At 39.0% G+C, this 26,318-nt stretch overlaps 2 protein-coding genes across 3 annotated transcripts in view; one reads left to right on the forward strand and one right to left on the reverse strand.

Moving 5' to 3' along the window:
- LOC311096819 (uncharacterized protein) overlaps positions 1 to 26,318 on the forward strand; it is a 291,191-nt gene that overhangs the window by 142,871 nt on the left and 122,002 nt on the right. The window lies entirely within an intron of this gene.
- Positions 13,210 to 19,740, reverse strand: LOC311098224 (carboxypeptidase inhibitor SmCI-like). The gene is made up of 6 exons (XM_084138312.1): positions 19,451 to 19,740; positions 16,663 to 16,839; positions 14,466 to 14,642; positions 14,046 to 14,213; positions 13,521 to 13,697; positions 13,210 to 13,391 (listed from the first exon to the last, which is right to left on the reverse strand). Exons 1-6 carry the CDS (start codon positions 19,530 to 19,532, stop codon positions 13,381 to 13,383), a joined length of 792 nt encoding a protein of 263 aa, XP_083994438.1. The 5' UTR covers positions 19,533 to 19,740; the 3' UTR covers positions 13,210 to 13,380.

Raw genomic sequence — 26,318 nt, forward strand, 5'->3', positions numbered from 1 at the left:
CGGAGGTTGACCTGTTCGCTTCTCATGAGAACTCTCATTGCCCGCTCTGGTACTCTCTCTCACATCCAGCTCCTTTGGGCTTGAATGCCATGGTACAGATGTGGCCGAGGTCACATCTGTACGCTTTTCCCCCGATCGCTCTGCTCCCTGGGGTTCTAGAAAGGGTCAGGAGGTACGGAGTGAGACTACTCCTTGTAGCTCCGTACTGGCCGGCCCGAATTTGGTTTTCGGACTTTATTAGTCTCTTGGAGAGTCCTCCATGGAAAATTCCTATTAGGAGAGATCTTCTGTCTCAGGCTGATGGTACATTATTTCATCCCCGACCAGAGTTATGGAGACTATGGGCCTGACCCCTGAGGGGGTCCCACCCATAATTAGGTTGCCCTTTCCACTGAGGTGGTCAGGTCATCCATACTAGAACCTCACTCTACTAGGAACTAAACAATTAAGTTAGGGAGGGCATTGAACCCAGTTTATTACTGCCCACTGGCTTCAGTACTGGTGTTCCATCCCGCTCTCTAACGGGATCTCCTGTTCATGCTTAGGGCCTCTGTGGCGGCCTCAGTGCCCTCCGCAAGTCTCTAAGGGTGTTCTCGAAAGGACGTTCCCACTGAAACTCCATGTTCCTGTAGATTGGAGGATTAATCCTTTTCATCCAGCCTATTGGCATCAGGCTGATGGGTTATCCCTGGCACCCATCATGTCCTGTGGATGACATATATGAATATATATAAGTATATATGAGTATATAGGAGAATCTATTGAGTCTGCTTCCTGCTCGTCTTACTCCCTGGAAGAGTGGTGGTGCTGCCCCCTCTTACTTACTAGCGTGGGAGGCACTCTACAATATTTTTGCCCCGGTACTGAGGTGCCTGTAGGCAATATCATGACTCTTCAGGTATTCCATCCTCCATCGCATGTGTCGGATGGTCAAGGTCTTAGCCTTGGAGGTTCCCTTGTTAGGCCTCGGGCTGGGAGGAGTCAGTCCATCTAGTGATGTATCAAGGGTTAGGAGCTAGTCCCCTTTATCAATTAGACAGTTGGTTATCTGCAGAAACCACTCATATCTGAAGTACAAGGTGCGCTTTTGCCTTCACCTCTTATCTAACATTTTCTACTGTCTGGGGTTCACATCCATGAGGTCAGTTGAGCCTTCGGTTCCAGACCTCCCCTTCTTACACCAAATCTTTTGAACAAGCTAGTTTGGATCTGCCCTCTACTCATTCTATCATCCGTGGGTGTACCAGATGCTTTATACCAGGGCGTTTTTCTCTCAGTGTGGCGGCGTGGGTATTCGTTCCCCAAAGTATCGAGTATCGATGCAGCGGGAGTTCCCTTTACGAAAGGGAACGTCTCAGGTTACTAATGACGCTGCATCCCTCGGCCACACTTTTCGCGCCCCTGGGAGCGACTTGCTTTGACCAATTAGAAGCTAACATTTCCTGGTTCCTGTGACCGTTTTATAGCTTCCGAATCACCGTCACATGCGACGTCACGAGTGACGTAATGACGTTGCACCAATTGGGATTGGAATAGTTCCATAGTTGACTTCAGACGCTTCATGCCGAAGGCATTCCCCAAAGTATTGAGTATCGATGCAGCGTCTCGTTCCCTACTCAGGGAACGAGGGTTACATTAGTAACCCGAGATGTTTTTTTCATCAATGAAGCTTTTAATAATCAGAGATCAGTTATGACTGATAATAGTGCTGGTGCTTCTGAACAAGATTATATGTTCATGTTGGATAGAAAACTAGTGCTAGTGTTTTGACAGAACTATTACTGTAGATACTGAATTGGGTTTGCCTTGTTTTCATGGAGTTAGTGTATGTAGAATTTTTATTTTTTTGCAATTTTAAATGTAGACTTAGAATGACTAATTGTGTGTTGTGGTTGTGTTGCTGTTATGAGTTTTAAATAAGTACTTTAACTGGGGGAATAGACATATCCTGTTTAAACCACAGGATGAACTCACTAACACACTGGAAAAAGTTAACTCTCAAAACTCTCCATTTACATGTGAGCCGATCTCAAACACAACTTTCTGATGCTTTACGAAATTCAGTGAGAATAAAACATATTCCTCAAATAAGAATTGCAATCATCAAAAGTACAAAAAAACCCTGCATTAAATGTAGCATTAATGGCTTATTTTCAGTGTTGAGCAACAACAGCCTTTCAATAGCATGGGAATTACCCGACACCTGCACAAGACCTCCATTCGACAAGAGATGAAAACCGCTTCCTTACAGAACTTCCTGTCTGGTATGCACTCTTTTTGTACATGCATTCCTGCTCTCTAAAACACACTTTTCACTGCAATAAACTTGCTGCAAACCAGTATACACAACTACAAGCGTGATCATTTACACACAACGGCTCAAAATTATTCACACTTGTTTCTAATGATGTGATCAAACCAACTGTATAGAATATAAGCCCGTTCAGAAGAGTGTGTGTTAGAGGAGGAAGAGTGTGTGTTAGAGGAGGAAGAGTGTGTGTAAGAGGAGGAAGAGTGTGTGTAAGAGGAGGAAGAGTGTGTGTAAGAGGAGGAAGAGTGTGTGTTAGAGGAGGAAGAGTGTGTGTAAGAGTGTGTGTAAGATCAAATCAAATCAAATCAAGTATATTTGTATAGCGCTTTTCACAATACAGATTGTATCAAAGCGTGGAATTAGTGGAATTTATTGATTGATAGAATAAAATTAATTATCCCCAAAATATCCCCAACTGAGCAAGCCAAAGGCAACAGTGGCAAGGAACCGAAAAAACTCCATCAAGTGACCTAATGGTGTCCTAAAACTCCATCAGGTGACCTAATGGAGAAAAAAAAACCTTGGGAGAACCCAGGCTCAGTCGGGGGCCAGTTCTCCTCTGGCATTTATGAACTAGAGGCCGGATTGTAGTTTGAACTGTGAGATTAACAATATTATATGAATGCCTGGCCGAAAAGATGCGTCTTTAATCTAGTTTTAAACTGGGAGAGCGAGTCCAGGCAACGAACAGTATCAGGAAGACTATTCCAGAGTTTCGGAGCCAAATGTGAAAATGCTCTCCCTCCTTTGGTGGATCTGGATATCCTAGGTATGACCAAAAGCCTCGAATTTAGTGATCTTAAAGAGCGCGATGGATTATAGGGTGATAGAAGATCCGTTAAATAGACTGGAGCTAAGCCGTTTAGGGCTTTATAAGTCAGTAGCAATACCTTATAATTAATACGGAACTTTATAGGTAGCCAATGTAGTGATGATAAAATCGGTGTTATATGATCATATTTTCTTGATCTAGTAAGAACTCTAGCGGCTGCATTTTGGACTAACTGTAGCTTGTTTATTGAGGATGCAGGACAACCGGCTAATAAAGCATTACAGTAATCTAGTCTCGAGGTCATGAATGCATGAACTAACTTTTCTGCATCAGAAACTGATAGCATATTACGTAGCTTAGCAATGTTTCTAAGGTGGAAAAAGGCTGTTTTTGTAACATACGAAATATGATTTTCAAAAGACAGGTTACAATCGAGTATAACACCCAGGTCTTTTACTGTAGAGGATAAAGTAACAGGACATCCTACTATGTTAAAGTTGTATTGTGAGAGGTTCTGTGGGCGGTTTTTTGAACCGATAAGTATTACCTCTGTCTTGTCTGGATTTAATAAAAGAAAATTACGCGTCATCCAATCTTTTATATCTTTAACACACTCTGTCAATTTGGATAATTTAGCGTTTTCATCCGGCCGTGATGAAATATATATTTGAGTGTCATCAGCATAACAATGGAAACTAATTCCATGTTTCCTTATAATATTTCCAAGTGGCATCATATATATTGAGAATAACAGAGGGCCTAACACAGATCCCTGTGGCACTCCATAGTTTACTGGAGTTATGATCGATTTTTCTCCATTTAAATAGACAAAATGGTAGCGGTCAGATAAGTATGATCTAAACCAGCTTAATGCTTGTCCTTGAACACCAGTATAATTTTGTAGTCGATCTAAGAGTATTGTGTGATCTATAGTATCGAACGCAGCACTAAGATCAAGTAAAACTAGTATTGAGATGCAGCCTTGGTCAGAAGCTAAAAGTAAATCATTTGTGATTTTAACAAGCGCAGTTTCAGTGCTGTGATGCGGCCTGAATCCAGACTGAAACTTTTCATAGATATCATTTTCTTGTAAGAAAGAGCCCAGTTGAGTGGACACAACTTTTTCTAGTATTTTAGACATAAAAGGTAGATTTGAAATGGGTCTATAATTTGCTAGATTATTATGATCTAATTGTGGTTTCTTAATGAGAGGTTTTATAACTGCCAGTTTAAATGTTCTAGGAACATGACCTAAAGATAAAGATGAGTTAATAATATTGAGGAGAGGCTCTTCCACTACAGGTAACACTTCTTTCAGTAATTTAGTTGGTATAGGATCTAATAAACATGCTGTTGTTTTAGATGAAGTGATAAGTTTATTTAACTCTTTTTGTTCTATAGTTGTAAAGCACTGTAATTGTTCTTGCGGGGGGATAATTGAGGCTGAATTATAAGGTGCGATTGAGGATTGAACGTTTACAATTGTGGTTCTGATGTTTTCTATTTTCTCAGTGAAGAAGTTCATGAAATCATTACTACTGAACTGTAACGGGATATTTTGTTCGGGTGACGTCTGTTTATTTGTTAGTCTAGCCACGGTGTTAAATAAAAACCTAGGATTGTTTTGGTTGTTTTCTATTAGTTTGCGGAGGTGCTCAGCCCTGGCCGCTTTTAGGGCCTTTTTATAACGTGACATACTGTCTTTCCACGCGATTCTAAAGACCTCTAAATTAGTTTGTTTCCATTTACGCTCTAAATTACGGGTTTCTCTCTTTAGAACATGCGTAGTATTATTGTACCATGGTGCTTTAATTTTCTCTCTGACCTTTTTTAATTTAACGGGTGCAACAACATCCAATGTTCTAGAGAGAATGGTGCTCATAGTGCTAGTTAGTTCTTCTAGTTCATCTGTTTGTTTGGGTTCAGGCAGCAGATGAGACAGATTAGATAAGCAATTTGAGAAATTATCTATGGTGGATGGAAGGATTGATCTGCCTGGTCGATAATGCGACGCCGCATGACATATTACAGCAGTACGTAATATGCAAGTTACCAAGTAATGGTCAGTGACATCATCACTTTGTGGAATGATATCTATATCGGTTGGATCGGTTCCATATGATATAATTAAATCGAGTGTGTGATTAAGACGATGAATTGGTCCGGTGACGTTTTGTTTGACCCCAAAGGAATTTAATAAATCTATAAACGCAGCCCCTAACGCATCATTTGGATTATCTACGTGTATGTTAAAATCTCCAACAATTAATGCTTTATCTACATTGACCAATAGATCTGAGAGAAAATCTGCAAACTCTTTTAGGAAATCAGCGTAAGGCCCAGGCGGTCTATATACGGTAGCCAAGGCTAGAGATAATATGGATTTTTTTCTAACATCTAAGAGCGTAACATTTAGTACAAGTATTTCAAACGAAATAAACTTATAACCCGTTTTCTGAGTAACATTGAGAATATCTCTATAGACCGCCAAATAGCCAAATAGCCCCATTGGGGTGTATTGTTGCCTGGCCTTATTGGCACACATCTCGGATTGATGAGAATTTAACATATTTCCTCAACTCGGATTTCTTAGGACTTTTAGTATGTTGTTCTGGACACCTCATAGAAATGATCTAAGCTGCAAAAAATTATTTTACAATTAGTTCTATTTTTGGCTCCAAAATTAGTTACTTTGCCTGGACTAAATGTGAAAAGATGCGTATCATCAGTTATCTTACAACAGTCAAATGTATGTTTTGTAAGATATATTTGGTTAAATAATATAGTACTCACATTGAACTGTGATCAAGTAATAGGCTATGTGATTTGATGCATTCTGCAAACTGTGTATAGTATTGAATACAATGCTCAATGCTAAACGTTTTAGAATGAAGAATTTTGCTGACTTGTAGAATTGCCTACAAAAACAGTGAACTTTGATGTGCATGAGCTACCTCTAAATATTAATATTTTTGCCCCATTTTTTTTCTGGGGTGTTTTTAGCATAAAATGGAACAAATCTAGCAGGTCAGGCTGCAGAAAAACGTTAAAAAAAATTTGTACATTTAAGGGCCACCCTATTGGACAGTCACAGACTGAATTACACTGGCTCCCAGTTAAATTTAGGATTGATTTTAAAGTATTATTACTGGTATATAAATCATTCAATGGCCTAGGACTCAGATCATTAGGATCATATCAGCTAGAAATACCAAGGGTTCACTCTAAGCATGGCGAGTCCGCTTTTAGCTATTATGCTGGAACCAGCTTCCAGAGGAGATCAGACGTGCTCCTACTGTAGTCACATTCAAATCCAGACTAAAAACACTTCTGTTTAACTATGCATTTACTGAATGAGCACTGTGCCAATGTTCGTCCGACTGTTTGTACTGTACTGTATTTTATTTTTTTATTTTTCTAAACTGTTTTAATTATTCTTACTTCTTTTTATTATTTTAATTTCTTCTATGTAAAGCACTTTGAATTGCCATTGTGTATGAAATGTGCTATATAAATAAACTTGCCTTGCCTTGCCTTGCAAAAAAATATTTTGGCCTAAAAAACGTGTGACATCACTTAGAGCACCTTTAAAGGTGCATTGCGTAACATTTCATGTTAAAAATACCCGTTTTTCTAACCCATACATGCTTAAACAATTGCCTGATGGGCTGAATGAGCCCTTCTCTGATCACTGCGATTGCCTCTATAATCCTGTACAGTAAAATAAATAAGAGGGATTCGGGACGGAATTTGAGACTGGGCATGACGTCATGCGCGTTCACGCTCACCTGGTTATGTCTGGAAGGTTTGTGTATTCGCCGCCATTCTCCGAATCAGCGAAGACAACTCGAGCGACAAAAGTAGAAGATGGATTCAAAGAAACCGGCTTGTAGTCCATTCCAAACCCCAACGCAAACTCCACGTAAGACAAAGACACATGCGTGTGGTCCATGAGCGTGCACACCTCTGGTTGCAGTTTCGCTTGTCGCCAGAGGGGGCATAGTTCTGCAAAAACTCAGAGACTTGCACAATGCACCTTTAAGATGTATATGGTTTATGTAAATCCACTTTAGAGACATAACTTGCGTGTCCTTACTGGAGCTCCCCTGTTAGCTAACGTTATACATAATAAAACGTGTTTTCACAGAAAAATTACAACTATACTACACTGTGTAACGTCTTTACACCTTAAACAATTCAACAGTTTACTCTACAGTAGTTCAACACATGCAATTTTAACACAAAGAACCGTGTTTACTCACATTTGAAAGCACCCGCGTCGCTGATCTCTGATGTTTGATAATGACGTATCCTCTCGCGTGGCCTCCTGGGATAGAAGAGTATCCATCGGTCGAGCACTCGAAAATCTGTCCGAAAGCAGTAAGCCATCTGGGAACTTCTCGCCTACTCTTTTATGAATACTGATGTTTCGAACGTACTGCTTACTTCACGTACTGTTTTCGCCTACTATATAGTAGGAAAGTAGGCATATTCGGACGCACTTAAGTCCGAATCTCGCGATAAGTAGTACGTCATCCAGGTAATTCTCACCTTCTCTTTTGGATTCATACATACTTTTTCGCTCGCCTACTCTTTTTCCCATACTAAATAGTAGGGAAGAATGCGGTTTTGGACGCAGCCCCAGTGTTTTTGAGTTATACAGCCAGAGGGTGGCGCTATAGTGATGATTGACAGAGTCTAATACACACACACACTTCTGTCAGAGATCTAGTGTTCTTGAGTTATACAGCCAGAGGGTGGCACTATAGTGATGATTGACAGACTCTAATACACATCACATACACTTCTGTCAGAGATCTAGTGTTCTTGAGTTATACAGCCAGAGGGTGGCGCTATAGTGATGATTGACAGACTCTAATACACACATACACTTCTGTCAGAGATCTAGTGTTCTTGAGTTATACAGCCAGAGGGTGGTGCTATAGTGATGATTGACAGACTCTAATACACATCACACACACTTCTGTCAGAGATCTAGTGTTCTTGAGTTATACAGCCAGAGGGTGGCGCTATAGTGATGATTGACAGACTCTAATACACACATACACTTCTGTCAGAGATCTAGTGTTCTTGAGTTATACAGCCAGAGGGTGGCGCTATAGTGATGATTGACAGACTCTAATACACATCACACACACTTCTGTCAGAGATCTAGTGTTCTTGAGTTATACAGCCAGAGGGTGGCGCTATAGTGATGATTGACAGACTCTAATACACATCACACACACTTCTGTCAGAGATCTAGTGTTCTTGAGTTATACAGCCAGAGGGTGGTGCTATAGTGATGATTGACAGACTCTAATACACATCACACACACTTCTGTCAGAGATCTAGTGTTCTTGAGTTATACAGCCAGAGGGTGGTGCTATAGTGATGATTGACAGACTCTAATACACATCACATACACTTCTGTCAGAGATCTAGTGTTCTTGAGTTATACAGCCAGAGGGTGGCGCTATAGTGATGATTGACAGACTCTAATACACACATACACTTCTGTCAGAGATCTAGTGTTCTTGAGTTATACAGCCAGAGGGTGGTGCTATAGTGATGATTGACAGACTCTAATACACACATACACTTCTGTCAGAGATCTAGTGTTCTTGAGTTATACAGCCAGAGGGTGGTGCTATAGTGATGATTGACAGACTCTAATACACATCACACACACTTCTGTCAGAGATCTAGTGTTCTTGAGTTATACAGCCAGAGGGTGGCGCTATAGTGATGATTGACAGACTCTAATACACACATACACTTCTGTCAGAGATCTAGTGTTCTTGAGTTATACAGCCAGAGGGTGGCGCTATAGTGATGATTGACAGACTCTAATACACATCACACACACTTCTGTCAGAGATCTAGTGTTCTTGAGTTATACAGCCAGAGGGTGGTGCTATAGTGATGATTGACAGACTCTAATACACACACACACACACTTCTGTCAGAGATCTAGTGTTCTTGAGTTATACAGCCAGAGGGTGGTACTATAGTGATGATTGACAGACTCTAATACACATCACACACACTTCTGTCAGAGATCTAGTGTTCTTGAGTTATACAGCCAGAGGGTGGCGCTATAGTGATGATTGACAGACTCTAATACACATCACACACACTTCTGTCAGAGATCTAGTGTTCTTGAGTTATACAGCCAGAGGGTGGTGCTATAGTGATGATTGACAGACTCTAATACACATCACACACACTTCTGTCAGAGATCTAGTGTTCTTGAGTTATACAGCCAGAGGGTGGTGCTATAGTGATGATTGACAGACTCTAATACACATGTGGTTTTGTAAACTGTCAGACAGCGTATTACTAAATGGTACCTGATTACCTCAGAATAAACGTCTACTGGGCAATGTTAAATGAATAACAAGAAATTCTGAAGAGTTTATTATTATTGTGAAATTTATATTCAGAAGAGTTAAAGGCAGGGTCGGCAGTTTTTTTCTAAAAAATTTTTTTCCAATTTTTTTTAAACTTTCTTTATATACTAATACATAATTAAAATGTAAGAACTCTGAGTGTCTGTAGTCCTCTCAGGTCTGCAATAAACACAGCTACTTATTTCCATTCGGAACGAATGAAATGATTGGCTGGGCGACTGTCACTCTCCCTCGCTACCATGGCTACCACCCCCGCCGCTACAGGAGCTGCCCACATGCGCGCACCCCTTTAACTCGAGGAGGGGAAGAGGCACGGAAGCTAGGAACAATCACAATTATGGCAGAGAAAGAGCAGTCAGAATTCCCAGTACCTGCATATGCAGTCAGCGAAGGCAAACAAGGCAAAAAAGGAAGACAGTATTCGAAAAGGCTAAGACCAAAAATTCTTTGGATAAAGCAAGAAGTCAGACGAGAGTCAATATCGGCGTCCTCATTACAGCCAACAGTGCTTTCATTGTGGAAGCTCTTACATGCAAAACACCATATATGTTATGAATCTTACAGGAAATTCACCTTCATCACAGTGTAACTGATGGAAATGGGAAAACGTGTATCAATACAACCTGTTTTTAGCTTTGCCTTATGTTACTAGCTCTTTACCGAATCAAACTCAATATATTTTAAACTTTACCAGTATCAATATGCTAGCTTGATAGTGAGTACTAACAGCCATGTTAATTGTTTATATTCATAATGATAAAGTTAGGTATTTTATTACATGTGATTCTGACGTAATATCACTACATGCACTGCTCCTCTCCGCTCGGTGCTGGCAAACGCTGAGCGTTCGGCGTCGCACGTTCATGTGCTTTGGGGGCGTGGCTTTGGAAGGAGACCAGAAGGGAGGGGGTGGGAGTGAATGGAAATAAGTAGCTGTGTTTATTGCGCTCTGAGAACTACAGACACTCGATTTTTATACTCTCTTTTTCAGAGTACTTACATTTTAATTATGTATTGGTATATAAATAAAGTTTAAAGGAACACTCCACCTCTGGAAAGATGAATGTGTATTTAAAATAGGTCATTTATGTAGAAGAAATGTGAAATTATTTTTGAATTTGGAGCTTTCTAGACTGAGAAAAGCCAGAAAATGTATTTTTGGCTCATGTGGATGAAAGACAACAACTCCCAGAATGCACTTGCTTCGCTGCCCTACGAGGCCACTCCCAAGCCACGCCTACCGGTTAGAGAGCAGTTGAAAACAACAAGGCTAGGCTACGAGTGAGTCTCCGTGACAAGTCTTTTGGGGATTTCGAGATCGCCCAAAATGTCCGGGATTCGGCTTTGGCGTTCTAGAGTCACCATTCATCATGTTTACTGTGTGTTCATGTAAACACTACATTCAGATTCACCATTCGGAATGAATTCAGTTAGATTGAAACAAAAGGTGTGCATGTAAACAATGAATGGCGACCGCAGAAAGCAAACACCGAATCCTGGACATTCTGGACGATCTCGACAGGTAACCCCTACTACTCAGCTTTCTTCGTCCATGTTTTCTGCAGGTTTCTGCCGGTGAAATCAAACGCACTGGCACTGATCTGTGATAGGTCTGTTAGCGCATTAGGTCCAACCCCCCTATTGGCGGGTTTGAAAGGGTGGGAACTAGTGCTTGTAGTCTCAATAGAAATCCCCCCCTCTTACACTTCCTCCTACAATGACGCAAAATGACGATTTTTGCGTTATTGTAGGAAGAAGTGTAAAGAGGTAAATACAGATTTCTCCCGTCTCAGGGGAAAATTAGAAAATGTTGCACGACCATTCAATAGTATGACTGGGTTTCTAACATTGCAAAGCTTAATGCAAATGGGTGAGTGTTCCTTTAAACAAATTTGGAAAAAAAAAAATTATCAAAAAACTGCCGACCCTGCCTTTAATATTATTTGTACTGTTTGTTGCTTGTATTATGATATATACAAGACATGTAATACTGTAAATAAAGAACCACTATATAACAATGATCTAATATAAACAGAAGTTAAATTAAATCATTGTTTAAATTAAATCATCTGTATTCTGCAAAAAACACTCACTTGGCTCCAGCTGATCAATTTGTTCATTGACTCAGCCTCTATAAGCGCCCAAAATTTGCTGACAAAAGCTGAGACACTATTACTGTGTTTCATCTCTCCTGTTAACATCATAACCTTTCTATGTCTTCTGTGAAGATAAATGTCACACTGCTCTAGACATTTGCAAAGTGTGAGGAGTCCCAGGCTGACCAACACATGAACATATGGTGTTCCGATAGGCTCTTTAATGTAACTTTGCAGCACACATTCGTCTCAATGAACGTCTCACTCAACTTTTTTTTTTTGCTATTTATTCCATTAAATTTAAGGCGCAGACGAGACGTAGACGTCACGCAGACGTCACGTAAATTCTGTGTGGCAGTGAAGTGTAGTGTCAGACGTTACGCGTCATTCACGTGTAGCAGTGAAGTTATTCATTGTTTTTTTTCGCTAACACGTATTTAACACTCTACTCAACACGGCTCAGTGCAGCGTGCCAGCGGTTGCGATCGGTTCTTTAATATGACTTTGCAACATGCACTCGTCTCAATTAACGTGACGTCTGCGTCTGCTATTTATATATAGGATATTATGGGCCTGTCCCAATACCTCCCCTTCCCCTAGATTTTTGCGCATTCTTGTGTAGGGTGTCCCAAAACTTTAGGGAGCAAGGGGAAGTGCTATTCTTGCCTTAAATCAACCCTCAAAACATATTGAGGTGTGATGCAGACTTAGTGGGAGATGAATTAAGTATATTTTCGCAAATATCTTGAATTAAATAATCTTCCGCGTTCGTCTAGCGCGTCATCTTTCCCATCACAGCACGCTGTCATTTCTCCCCAAACTTAGGCTATGTCAGAATCAGCACTGAGCACAATCGGTGATTGTTGTAAAATGCAGTGTTTGCCGTTTCTAAATTGCGGGACGTGTTTGATAGTAAAAAGAGCTATTAAAAGCACAATGGTCCGCGCAAGAGACGTGGCGTTCCTATTGGAACGCCATATGAACATTGCTGCTGCAACACACCACATTGTTCCTCTATCCACCAGTCATCAACATGGCACCCTATAGTATACACAAGTCTTGCATGCATTTTACCTGCCTGTCTTACATAATCACTCACTTAAAATAAATGAACTTTTGCTATAGGAAAATATACTTTAATAAAGAGCTCAAACAAAGTCCCTTTCAAGGCTCAAATCCCTGAATTTGTCTGATTATAATGAACAACAGCTAAATCATTTACGCGTCTAAATTAATTAGAAAAATTAACGTTGTGGTTTAGCAGCATGGTTTTATTATATGCAATAAATTATAAAATGTAAATTATATAATCATATAAATGATAAAATTTAGATTATTATAAAAAAATAATATAAACCCTTACAGTAACCAGTGAGTAACTTGATCTGGTATCTTCTACCTTTTATGAAAAATAAAATTAACTAAAAACAGTTGGGGAATCCAGGGAAAATATTCAATGAGAGGAAAATAGAGCAGATCCCTAAAATTAAAATTAAATACATTTTAAACTAAATTTATTTTTTAAATTTAAATTAAATAAATTAAAATTAAATTAGATAAATTTTATTTATTAATAAAAAAAATAAAAACACCCAACAACAACAGAACCACAGCATCTTAAAATGTATAAAAATAAACTGCACAACCAGACAATTTAACAGGTTTCTATTTATTGTGTTAATGTTGAAGTAAATGCCTTGTGGAAACAGATCCATGTTGCACTTTTCTGTTTAAAACAAAGTAATGCTCCCTTCTTATTCACAGCATTCTCAGTTCACTGTGAGAAACTAGTCAAGTCCTGCAAATCCAAAAACAAAAAAAATAACACAAGTATCACAATATGAGCTTCTCTTTACAGTTTTGATAAGATAAACGATATTAAAGAAAATAATGTGTTGTTTCCCCCAGTGTAATGTGTGTGTCCTACCTATTCTCATCAGGTCTCTGCAATTCTCCTCACACTCCTCCTGGCTGTAGAAGTTGTTGCCATTGTCCCCGCAGCCTCCATATGTGAAGGACACACACTTTCCCGCAGAAGAATCGAAGGCCCACCTGGGAATGCTTGCTTTACAAGGACCAGGCTCTATAGGCAGTCTACAGGCAGCTAGATGGACAAAATACACTATATATTAGGACCAGACCAAGATGAAGTGTGTGCTGGGTCACTATGGGCCACTCAGCTGGACCGTAATCCATCTTTGAATCACATACAAAAACACTCACACACACATCGTGAGGACTTTCCATAGGTGAAATGAAACCTCACCCTACCCATCTCAGAAAACTTTCTGCATTTTTAAATTTGATAAAACATTGTTTAGTATGTTTAAGCCATTTTAATTACAAGGACTCAGGAAATGTCCTCTTTAACCATGTTTATGCTGTAATACCAGTGTAATACCCATGTCATTATGCAAATTTGTGTCCTCAATCATATAAAGCACACACACACCCTCAGTGCGACAGCTCTCCAGACACTCCTTTTGTGTCACAAAGTTGTTCTGGTTCCCCATACAGCCTCCATAGGTGAACGTCTGACAGGTCATGATGGACGAGTTGTAATGGAAACGCTCCATCATCCCGAAGCACGGACCGGAATCTGGCTTGGACTTACATGCTTCTACACACACACACACACACACACACACACACACACACACACACCTTTTTGATTTGCTACAAATTCACAACTTTTGGGTCTTCTTTTCCTGACAGGCCATGTCATGATGATACATTAACATTTCAAAAACATAAACAAAAAAATTACACAAGTATCACAATATGAGCTTCTCTTTACAGTTTTGATAAGATAAACGATATTAAAGAAAATAATGTGTTGTTGTTTTCCCCCAGTGTAATGTGTGTGTCCTACCTCTTCTCATCATGACTCCGCAAAACTCATCACACTCCTTCCGGCTTTTGAACTGGTTGTCATTGCCCTTGCAGCCTCCATATATGAAGAACACACACTTTCCCACAGAAGAATCGAAGGCCCACCTGGGCATCATTGCTTCACAAGGACCAGGCTCTATAGGCAGTCTACAGGCAGCTAGATGGACAAAATTAACTATATATTAGGACCACACCAAGATGAAGTGTGTGCTGGGTCACTATGGGCCACTCAGCTGGACCGTAATCCATCTTTGAATCACACACACTCACACACTATTATGAGGGCTGTCCCCGACTATGGATTTTCATAGTCGAATCAGAATCGTCATGCCTTGCCTATAGTCGACTAATAGTCGAATCATGGGGGTGGGGCTGGGGGCGGGGCTTTAATGTTTCAAAGCCGCGATGTACAGAAAAACAAAACAAAAAACAAAACAAAAAACAAAGATATAGAAGAAAATGTATAAAAACATTTTTGATCAATAAAACTAAAAAAATAACATAAATAACTCCAGAAAGGCCACACTGCAGATTTGCATTTCACATGCAAATCAAATCGGCTAAATTACCTGTGCGAGCAGGCCAGCCTACAGCACAACATCAATGCAACGAAAAAATAAACAATTAAATTGAAATTAAATTAGAACAGAATATAGGCCTACCTTTCTAATAAATACAAATACAAAACGAAATAAATCAGAATCAAGTCACAGGATGAGGAGCAAATGTGTGCAAAATGCCTAAAGTGCATGGGAACATATTCAAAACACAAGCCACAAATAGTTAGATTAGATAACCCTGACAGATTAATAAATAAAATAAAAATAAAGAAATTAATAAAATAACGATAGTAGCCAGAATTTTCAACCTTGTCTTTTTAACTGCAGAAACAACAATAGCCTAAATGCTAAACTGGAGAGGCAGTATTTTTAGCTAAAAATGTTCACAGCATCCAAAAATAAAACTAGAACCGGCTGAAAAGTTTTGAAATCACTTGTACCTGATCGAGAGAACAAATCCAATCTTTCACTCTGTCTGTGTCCGTTGGAGTCTTTTCAAATTGTGCGCGCGGATAAAATACATTCTAACGTGAAACCCAGTCTATGCGTGAAACATGTTAACGTTGGCCGGCAGAAGTGTGATCATGGTTTTCCTGATGCTAAATCCAGCCTTGGAGAATATCCTTTCTGATGGTGTACATCCACACTTTAGATTTTCTTATCCCAGACATTGTTAAAGATTTAAATCCTTGCCGCGAAGACGCTCCTCTGTCGGTCACGGATTGAAAGTGAAACTTAAATCTGTCATGGGGTGTTTGGATTTATTCACGCACGTTAAAAAAATATTTATTAAAAGCTTCTTGCACATTTTTATATAGGCCTACAGCATTATCATAATAGGCTGAATATTAACGTATTGAAATAAAAGCTAGTTCTATGTGAAATCAGACATTGAGCGCCCTCATATAGCCAAAGTGGCATGTTCCTCGTTTCATAACACCTCTGCGAAGATTCGACCGTGAGATCGGTAGTCGAATCAGGCTCTTTCTATCGAAGCATCGAATCTTCGACTATTCGGGGTCACCCCTACTTTCCATAGGTGAACGTTTGAACATCAGGGTTAGGCATTAAATATGTATATTGGGGGAAATATACAGTCGGTGCAGCCTTACTCTGACATGTTCAGGGTTACATTAGCTATAGGCTATTTAAGCTTAGTTTAAGTTTTTATTTCTTTCCAGTTCGTAATTGTAGTGCTTCAGCTTAAACTTATTGCAGTTTATTGCAAGGCAACATTTCTAATTTTCATAAATTTCAACGAATATTATAGGCCCATTTTATTTAGCCTAATTTCAGCTTTATTTCAGTTAACTTAAATGCTTAATGTAACAAATTATTTAGGCTAATGCTGGTCAGGGACACCATTAGGCCGCGAGTCACACACTCTGACAGGCCACCCCATAAAAATAAAGTTTGATTTGCTACAAATTCACAGCTTTTGGGTCTTCTTTTCCTGACAGGCCATGTCATGATGATACATTAACATTTCAAAAACAAACCAAAAATTACACAAGTATCACAATATGAGCTTCTCTTTACAGTTTTGATAATAAGATAAACGATATTAAAGAAAATAATGTGTTGTTGTTTTCCCCCAGTGTAATGTGTGTGTCCTACCTCTCCTCATCATGACTCCGCAAGACTCCTCACACTTCTTCCAGCTGTAGAAGTTGTTGCCATTGCCCTTGCAGCCTCCATATATGAAGGACACACACTTTCCCGCAGAAGAATCGAAGGCCCACCTGGGCGTGTATAATTTACAAGGACCATGCTCTATAGGCAGTCTACAGGCAGCTAGATGGACAAAATACACTATATATTAGGACCACACCAAGATGAAGTGTGTGCTGGGTCACTATGGGCCACTAATCCACCGTAATCCATCTTTGTGTCACACACTCTCACATATGTAAATCTAAATGTTACATCTAAATCTAAATGTTGAATCTAAATGTTTCGGGTGAAACTAAATATTTGACTAATATGCAAATTCAAAATGCCAGTAACCGGAAGTGCCAAAATAAAAGCTCAAGGAGGTCAGTGTGTGTTTATAACATGGTTTATAGCATAGACATTTAGTCAAAGTGAGCCCCTTCGTGGCTGGCTATTATGGCTAATAGGTCATAAGTCCCGCACTTTTCATTGAAGTAGCCTACTCTTTAAATACAGTTTCTCCAAACGTGTTTATTATTTTAGGTAGTTATTATCACAATAATCCATGTCCAAGAGTCTATTTCCTCAGATGAGATGGTTTTTATTCATTATTTGACACTATAAACCATGCTATAAACACACACTGACCTCAAGCTTTTATTTTGGCACTTCCGGTTACCGGAATTTGCATATTATGTAAATATTTAGTTTTACCCGAAACATTTAGATTCAACATTTAGATTTAGATTTAACATTTAGATTTAGATTTAGATTTAGATTTAACATTTAGATGTAACATTTAATATTTAGATTTAAGTTAACTATTTAAAATATCGTTGACAAATATTGTTGTAAATGTGCTAAAAAGTGACTGTCAGTTTTTTAAATATTGTTTAAAGCTAAATGTGACAAAATGTTGCTGTTATTTTACAAACGGCGCCCCACATCTACCCATGGGCGTCGGAAGCAAAAAAAAAAAGTGGGCGGGTCCTCCCCCAGAAAAATGTTACTGATAAAATGTAGTGTATTCTGATGCCTTCAAGTAAACTAAACTCGCCACCACATCGTGCATTAAATGCACAGCTATCCGTGGATTAACCTGTTGATACCATGGTCATTTGCCAGCATTGACATCTTAAAGCGATGTTTGCAATATTTGACTGGAAGGGTACAACGGGCGTTTTTTTTCGTCAGTTGTGGCTCGTTGAGAAATATAATGTAGCTATTTCAGCGGAAATGGAGTTTAATTCATTAGGGCATTCCTCAAGTGGAATGGATTAGACTGACGACGCTCTAAAAAGCGAACAGACATTTGCGCTGAATGTAAAAGTGAGTGGGTCCAATATCATTGGTCTTAAATATACAATGGTTCCGACGCACTCTACATCCTTTCAAACCATTCATCAGAACACACACAAATACATGCATACGATGTACTGTGTACAGTATGTGTAACGTTACATGTAAATGTACTGAAATGAATCCCGTTAACAGTACCCTAGTGAAATGGTATGAACAGTTATTCCACTCAGTAACCATATCTCAAGTTACATTCAACTAACCACACTGTTAAGTAGCCTAATGCAGTCTCTCCCTCATTTATTTACAGAAATTTGCTGCAAATGGTCGTTGCTGTAACTGTATTCTACATTATGGGAGCACCCATTTCCCTCCAAAATTAAAAACTGTATTAATGTTGTGTTTCTGCTACTCCCCAGAAAAAAAATGCTATCATATGCAAGTCATTTAAGCGTCAACTTAATCAATGTACATTAGGCGTCAATATTTAAGGCGAGATCACAGGGCTGTTTACACCTAGCCACTTCATGCCTTTTCTCAGATGGGATAGCTATCCGATCATGAAGAGACCAGGTGTAAATGCCCTCCGAAACGCATTCGAGACGGATTTGAATCCTATCGCTCAAACCACTTCAGGAGGAGGTCTGGGCCGCATTCCAGACGAAACTGGACAAGTGTAAATGCATCTGGTTGTTGAAACCACATATGTTAATTTTACTCCTCCCAAAAATGCTAAAAAATAAATAAACGTGGTTTATTTTAAACGTTAATAGGCTATATGTAATGTTATATCCAAATATGACGACGCTACTGGAACACGCATCACCGCAGATGAGAAGCTGAGCATCTCTTCATTAAGCCAACGTGCAAACTATCGCAAATCAAAGTGAAAGTAAGACGCTTAACACACAATCATCATCATTAAAAGTAGAGAAACGAAATGATCTTACCAGGGCTGTTGTCGCTCTCTCTTATTGCGGTCTTTGATTTTGAAATTTTAGCTGATGATCAATAAAATGCAGTTCATATCTGTTGCTTTCGGTGACGTGCACTCCATTAAATCTGCATATAGCGCGGGAATTGAAGATCGGATTTAAATCCGTTTCGCAAAAACACATTTATGTGACCAGGTGTTTGGAATCGTTTTGATAAATTAGATAGCTATCCAATCTGAGAAAACGCATGAAGTGGCCAGGTGTAAACTGTCGCAACTCTCATATTTAAGGGCTCTGGGCACCGCATACCCACTGCACAGTGTGAAACAGGCGTCCACCCTTTCAATATAACGGACTCTTCTTCTTTCAGGTTTTAATGGCAGTTGGCAGCTCTATTGACTGACTCAGATAATATTACAATTTATTTATTTACAAAGTTCATCTTTCACTGGTCACCTGTTCTATTGTTCATGCATTTCTTCAGGCTGCCTAATGAAGTTAAAGAACATGGATCTCACCTGTGGTTCCTAGAGCAGCTTCTGTTGTGCTCAAGCATCCAGACAGACACAATAACACAGCGCAGTACACTCGAGCTGTCATCCTCTCCAATTACGGTCATACAATGAACTGCTGGAAAATCATACTTGTCTCAGGACGAGAGAATATTTAAGTTAGCGCTCAACCAATGGCGTGAGTTTGGGGCGGGATGATCTGTTTTGGAGAACAATAGAACACGTCCGCATGTTTTAAAAAGTTCCAATGAGGTCAGAGAGTTATGATGCAAGACAAGCTGTAGGCTATGATGCCAATCGGGAGAGCTCTAGGCTATATGAATATGATGCCAAACGGGTTTTTTTTTCTTCCAGAAAACACAAACTAGTTTTCAATGGTCTCAAAGAAGTATAATACTTCTCCTATACACCAGGGGTGGGGAACGTTGATCCTGGAGGGCCACTGTCCTGCAGAGTTTAGCTCCAACCCTAATCAAACACACCTGAAGCTAATCAATGTCTTCAGGATTACTAAAGTTGCAGGCAGCCAAATGTTTTTTTCAGGGTTGGAGCTAAACTCTGCAGGACAGCGGTCCTCAGGATCAACGTTCCCCACCCCTGCTATACACAATAGTTTGATTTAGATTATATCCAATACAGTCTCACCGGACAGTGTGTGGGTTGGCCAGTTTGGGCACTACATTCAATCCCAAATCTGAAACTAATCTCTTGCGAAATGATTATTTTCCCTAAAGTAAACTAAATGGAAACCCCTCATTTGTGCATGGAGTTTTAGAGGGCAGTTTTCCCCCAAAGGAATTTTGAAAGAAAGAAAGAAAGTTATTCGACTATTCCTTATTCGTTGAATTTAACCCTTATATATATATATATATATATATATATATATATATATATATATATATATATATATATATATATATATATATATATAACTACTGGTCAAAGATTTTAGATCGGTAAGATTTTTTATGTTTTTAAAAGAAATGAATTTTCAGCATCATTACTCCAGTCTTCAGTGTCACATGATCCTTCAGAAATCATTCTAATATGCTGATTTTATGCTCAAAAAACATTCATTATTATTTTCAATGTTGAAAACAGTTGTGTACAATTTTTTTTCAAAATTCTTTGATGAGTAGAAAGTTCAAAAGAACATTTTAGAATATTTTCTAACATTATAAATGTCTTTACTGTAACTTTTGATCAGTTTAACTCATCCTTGATGAATAAAAGTATTGATTTTATTTATTTCTTTCCCCCAAAAATAAAATAAAAATTCTTACTGGCCCCAAACTTTTGAAGGGTAGTGTTTAATGTTACAAAAGCTTTCCATTTCAGATAAATGCTGTTCTTTTGAACTTTCTATTCATCATAGCATCATGAATTAAAAATATAAAAAACTGTTTTCAACATTGATAATAATCATAAATGTTTCTTGATCATCAAATCATCATATTAGAGTGATTTCTGAAGGATCATGTGACACTGAAGACTGGAGTAATGATGCTGAAAATTCAGCTTCGATCACAGGAATAAATGACACTTCACTGTATATCCACATAGAGAACAGCGGTTTTAAATTGTAATAATATTTCACAATATGACTGTTTTTGTTTGTACTTTTAATCAAATAAATGCAGCCTTGGTGAGCAGAAGATAGGCCTACTTCATTTGAAAACATTAAAAATCTTACCGATCTAAAACTTTTGACCGGTAGGCTGTATGTAGGCCCTATGTATGTTTATATAAAATACACTCTATACTTTGCTTTAAAACAGATCATGCATTAAAGGTTGGGTAAGTCGTTTTTTTGAAATATGTTGTTTGGAAGTCTGACCGACACAACAACAAATGTGTAGCCAATCTGCATTAGGTGGCGTATGACGGTGGAGGAGAGAGAACGATCAAGAGGGAGATTTGAACTGAAGAAAGACTACAGAAATAGAGATCACGAGACACAATACAAAAGAGAAAAGCTCAGAAGAAAACACTGGAAAATAAAGGGTTGTGTCTGGGCAAGAGCTTTGGGATCCGCGTTAATATTAGAAACGCTGTACAGCGCTGGAGAGAGCTAAGCGGGAAGGTCTGAAAACAGACACAGACGTTGCTCTGATTCGGGTCCACACGTGAGCATGGCCGTAATCTGGGTGGGACATGTGAACACGCAACAAACTGAATTATTAATTGTTAAATAACAATTTAACAGTGATAATAATGTAGCTATCATTAGCCTAAAGTTCAGCTAAATCTTCAGCCGGTAGGGTTGGGAAATAGCCAATTGCCAAATAAATCTGGGGCCTGTACCATGAAGGTAGCTTAACAAACTCGGGGTTACAGGATTAGTTTTGAGTTGACAAAACCAAACCGATGCAATCAGGCTTTATTGGTACCATGATGCAGCTCATCAACTTTCTTTGTCAACTCAGGCTTTGATCCTTAAAGGAGAAGTTCACTTTCAAAAAAACTTTTGCTGATAATTTACTCACCCCCATGTCATCCAAGATGTCCATGTCTTTCTTTCTTCAGTCGCAAAGAAATTAAGGTTTTTGATGAAAACATTCCAGGATTTCCCCCCATGTAATGGATTCTATTGGGACCCAAACGGTAGAAGGTCCAAATGACAGTTTAAGTGCAGCTTCAAAGGGCTTTAAACGATACCAGACGATGAATAAGGGTCTTATCTAGCGAAACGATCGGTCATTTCCAAAATAAATAAAAAAGTTTAAGTTTTATAAGCACAAATGTTCGCCTTGCTCTGTTCTGTGATGCGCGTTCGTGACGTCACGTAATACGCAATTACGTTGAAAAGGTCACGCTTGAAAAATTTCTGTCCTGAAGAAAATGTTCTTTTTGGCTTTTTAATATTAAAACACCCAGGATACGCACACGAAATGGGCATTTTAAACGATAAACTGACACAAATACATTTGAAAATGTGTATATGGTCCTCCTTCCGCACATTTGTAAACACGTCAAGTGTGACCTTTTCAACGTAATTGCGTATTACGTGACGTCTTCAACGCGCATCACAGAACAGAGCGTAAGGCGAGCGTTTGTGCTTATAAAACTTAAACTTTTTTATTTATTTTGGAAATGACCGATCGTTTCGCTAGATAAGACCCTTATTCATCGTCTGGTATCATTTAAAGCCCTTTGAAGCTGCACTTAAACTGTCATTTGGACCTTCTACCGTTTGGGTCCCAATAGAATCCATTACATGGGGGGAAATCCTGGAATGTTTTCATCAAAAACCTTAATTTCTTTGCGACTGAAGAAAGAAAGACATGGACATCTTGGATGACATGGGGGTGAGTAAATTATCAGCAAAAGTTTTTTTGAAAGTGAACTTCTCCTTTAAGCTATGATTACTCCACGCGCGCGTGCACATAAAAGAGTGACGTCGACACTGAACAACCAATCGCGGGTAGAGCGAGAGCGATATATTTTTCCGCGGAGGAGCAAGAGATAATCATTCAGAATTACGATTAATTTAAATATGTATTTCAAGCTCGAAACAATACGTTCTCTGCTGCCAAAGCAAGAGAAGACTGTTGGAGAAAGATTGCTGATGGTTAATGTGTAAGTTAAACAAATACGTTCTATATTTATGTAAAATTATGTATGTATATATGTATGCCTATATGTGTAATATAGCCTATAGATTATTTTTATAATATATAAAAAATGTGCATGTATGTACTAAGAAAGATTAATATTCATTGATTTTTAGATTTTTAGATGCAACCCCAACTCCAAATGTTCTTGGCAGCAGATAAAGACAAAATATAAAAATATAATTCAAAGTGGTTATTTCAAGGAGTTAATTCAAAGAGTATTTACCACAACCTTTTATTACTTTTGTGAACATTTTATCACACTTGTTTGCAGCAAACAGAAATAAAGAATTAAATTCAGAAAACCAGAATACACTGGCGGAGGAGTTGGCTCTGAGTAGGCAATAAGGGACGGCCGATTATGGATGGGATTACAGGTGCTGTACAATCTGACCCTGGTGCTGGCTCCTCTAAGCAAGTAACACTGGGTACGTGTGCAATACATTACTACTTTTAAGTTTTAAATATGGCTGACTGTATGTTCTGCAGGGAAATGCAGTGTCCCTGTTGAAGCTAACACACACACACACACACACACACACACACACACATACACATACACACACACACACACACACACACACACACACACACACACACACAGTCTCCCACACAGAGGTCAGTATGCAGCAGACAGAACACCAAACATAACCTGCTTTACAACAGTTATGCTTTACATTGGCCTACTTTTATTTATTAGGGTGAAGCAAATGATGAAGACACTCTGTCTGTGTGTTCTCAGACAGTTGCTGATGTGAATGCACTGGGCTTTTTATTATGGCAAACATTTGAATGTGTGGCATAAAAAAGGGACTGGCCCTTACACATCTCTTTTGTAGGATTTTTCACAACCTGCCCCAGAAACTGAGGCCTCTACCTCAATGGGCTTCAGAAGAAATGTGTAAGGATTTAAAACCCTTGACATAAATTACAGTCAGTCCTGTGTTTGTAGGAAGTCAAGGAACTTTTTGTGATTTTGATGAGCCTCCAGAAAACTTGTAATGATCATGTTTGTGGTGGAATTATGTTTCAGGTGGAAACCGACTCAGTCAGGGCCCTGTACAAAAGGAGACTTGAACTAGACTGCACACTAAAGGAGTCTTGAACTAGACTGCACACTAAAGGAGTCTCGAACTAGACTGCACACTAAAGGAGTCTTGAACTAGACTGCACACTAAAGGAGTCTTGAACTAGACTGCACACTAAAGGAGTCTTGAACTAGACTGCACACTAAAGGAGTCTTGAACTAGACTGCACACTAAAGGAGCTGACTGTGAGCTGAGGAGGCTCCAAACAAAATCAAACAGCTGGATAAAACTGATCTCAGTATGTATATAGTTATATAGTGTGTATATATATATATATATATATATATATATATATAGGCTATATTAGTATATATAGTATAACTTATTTAACCAAGTAACACTTTAGTATGAATATTTATTAATGCAACTTTCTCTTGCTCTCTTTCTTTCTCCCTCCCATCCCACAAAACCAATAAAACAGTTTGAGACATATCTGCAGTTTCAATGTGCTTTTATTAAGTGTAATATTGTATGGTGATTGCATCTACATCTGCACCAGCTGGGTGGTCAAGTGTGATCAGGTCAGTTTCATCGGGGAGAAGCCGGTTTTGTGGTGTTTCTCGCTCCTTTCTACTGGTGGCTATATTGTGCAGAATGGCATGTGCAGCCACTATCTGTGATGCCCGCTCTGGTGACTCTGAAGCGCCGAACACAGTTGAAATGTGCCTTTAGGAGGCCAAAGGTCATCTCGATCTTCACTCTGGTTTTACTGAGGGCCACACTGAAGCGGTGCTGTGGCCCTGTCTGAGGGTCATGATAGGGGGTTATTGTGTAGGTTTTTCTATCTCGGTTTAAATGAACAGTGTTTTGTACTGTACCAAATTTAACTTGCTTTCCTCAAAGCGCTGACACAACACAGACTCACGGAAAATTTGTAAGACAAGCACTGGAGCCAGGCCATTTGGCATCCAAACTTGATCATATGTTCATGACCACAAGTCGTCTGCAGATGAAATGTTTAGTAGATCATTGTTATATCTGTTAAAGTTACTATTAATTTAAAGATTTATCTCACAGAAAATAATCATCTCACATATTCACATCATCCCTACCTGAACATTAAGGCTGTGATAGGACTTCCTATTAACATAATCTGCCTCATGTTCCCCTAGAGCAGTGGAGATTGGAGCAATAGACTGCATACATGTTGCAATGACTTGGGAATCCTATCATAAGATTATCAGAAGAATAATAAAAAAGATTCAAAATAATTCTTAACATGTATTATATTGTATAGTACATTTGTGAAATTTGCTTTTTGAGAAAAAAAAAAAGTGTTCATGTGATGTCACCCTATCAATATATCTTACCGGCAATTTTATAAAAGCCCTCTTTTATGGACATGGTCGATAAATGTCCGGGGAACATTATTAATTAAACTTTTCATGTACTCCTGACGAGCGAGGACCACCTTGCGAATGGTTCGACAAACATATGTTTTCCCCTAGCTTCTGTGCGTCACCCACCATGCAAGAATGTACCACTTGCAAAAAAAATAAAAAAATGCAACGCAATACAATTTGCGGTACAGTAAGTGCATGAATTCGACGTGTTAAATTCTTTATGTGCGGCTCAAGAAGTTCGCAAAGATAAGACATTCCTTCCGCGGAAAATCTGTATCTTTCATACAAGTAACTATCAGTTAAGGCAAGGGGATTTTGTCTGGTTAAAAACTCTTTCTCTACGAAGTGCTCGTCAAACAATTTGCGCTGAGATGTCCACCGGATTTGGAAGAAAAGGTGAAGTCATTGCAACAGACACTGGGAATAAGTTACGTCACCTATATGTTTCTTTGCTCTCAGCTGATTGGTCAAACTTCAGTCTGAGATCTTGAATCCAGAACATAACCTGCCCCGGAGCAGGTTAGCCGTGCAGCGTAAGATACCATGGCGACGAACACCGATTAAAGCCGAGCTACTTTCATAGTACCTAAAACCCAGGGTTGGCGGAAACTAAGCTGAAACACAGCTGGCTAGCCACCTAATCCGGCTTCATGGTACAGGCCCCTGAATTTTTGGGCTAAATGGCGATGTATGGTAGCCTATAATCTGAGTATTTAATAATTATTTTTCTATTTGAATAAAAAAAACCAACTGTATTTCTGCAGTTATTTCTGTATTCTGTATATCCTGCTCAATATTGTCCTACAAACAACGTTCATATTGAAGATTA

Source organism: Abramis brama, assembly GCF_963993115.1.
Source record: "Abramis brama genome assembly, chromosome: 15".
Taxonomy (NCBI): Eukaryota; Metazoa; Chordata; class Actinopteri; order Cypriniformes; family Leuciscidae; genus Abramis; species Abramis brama.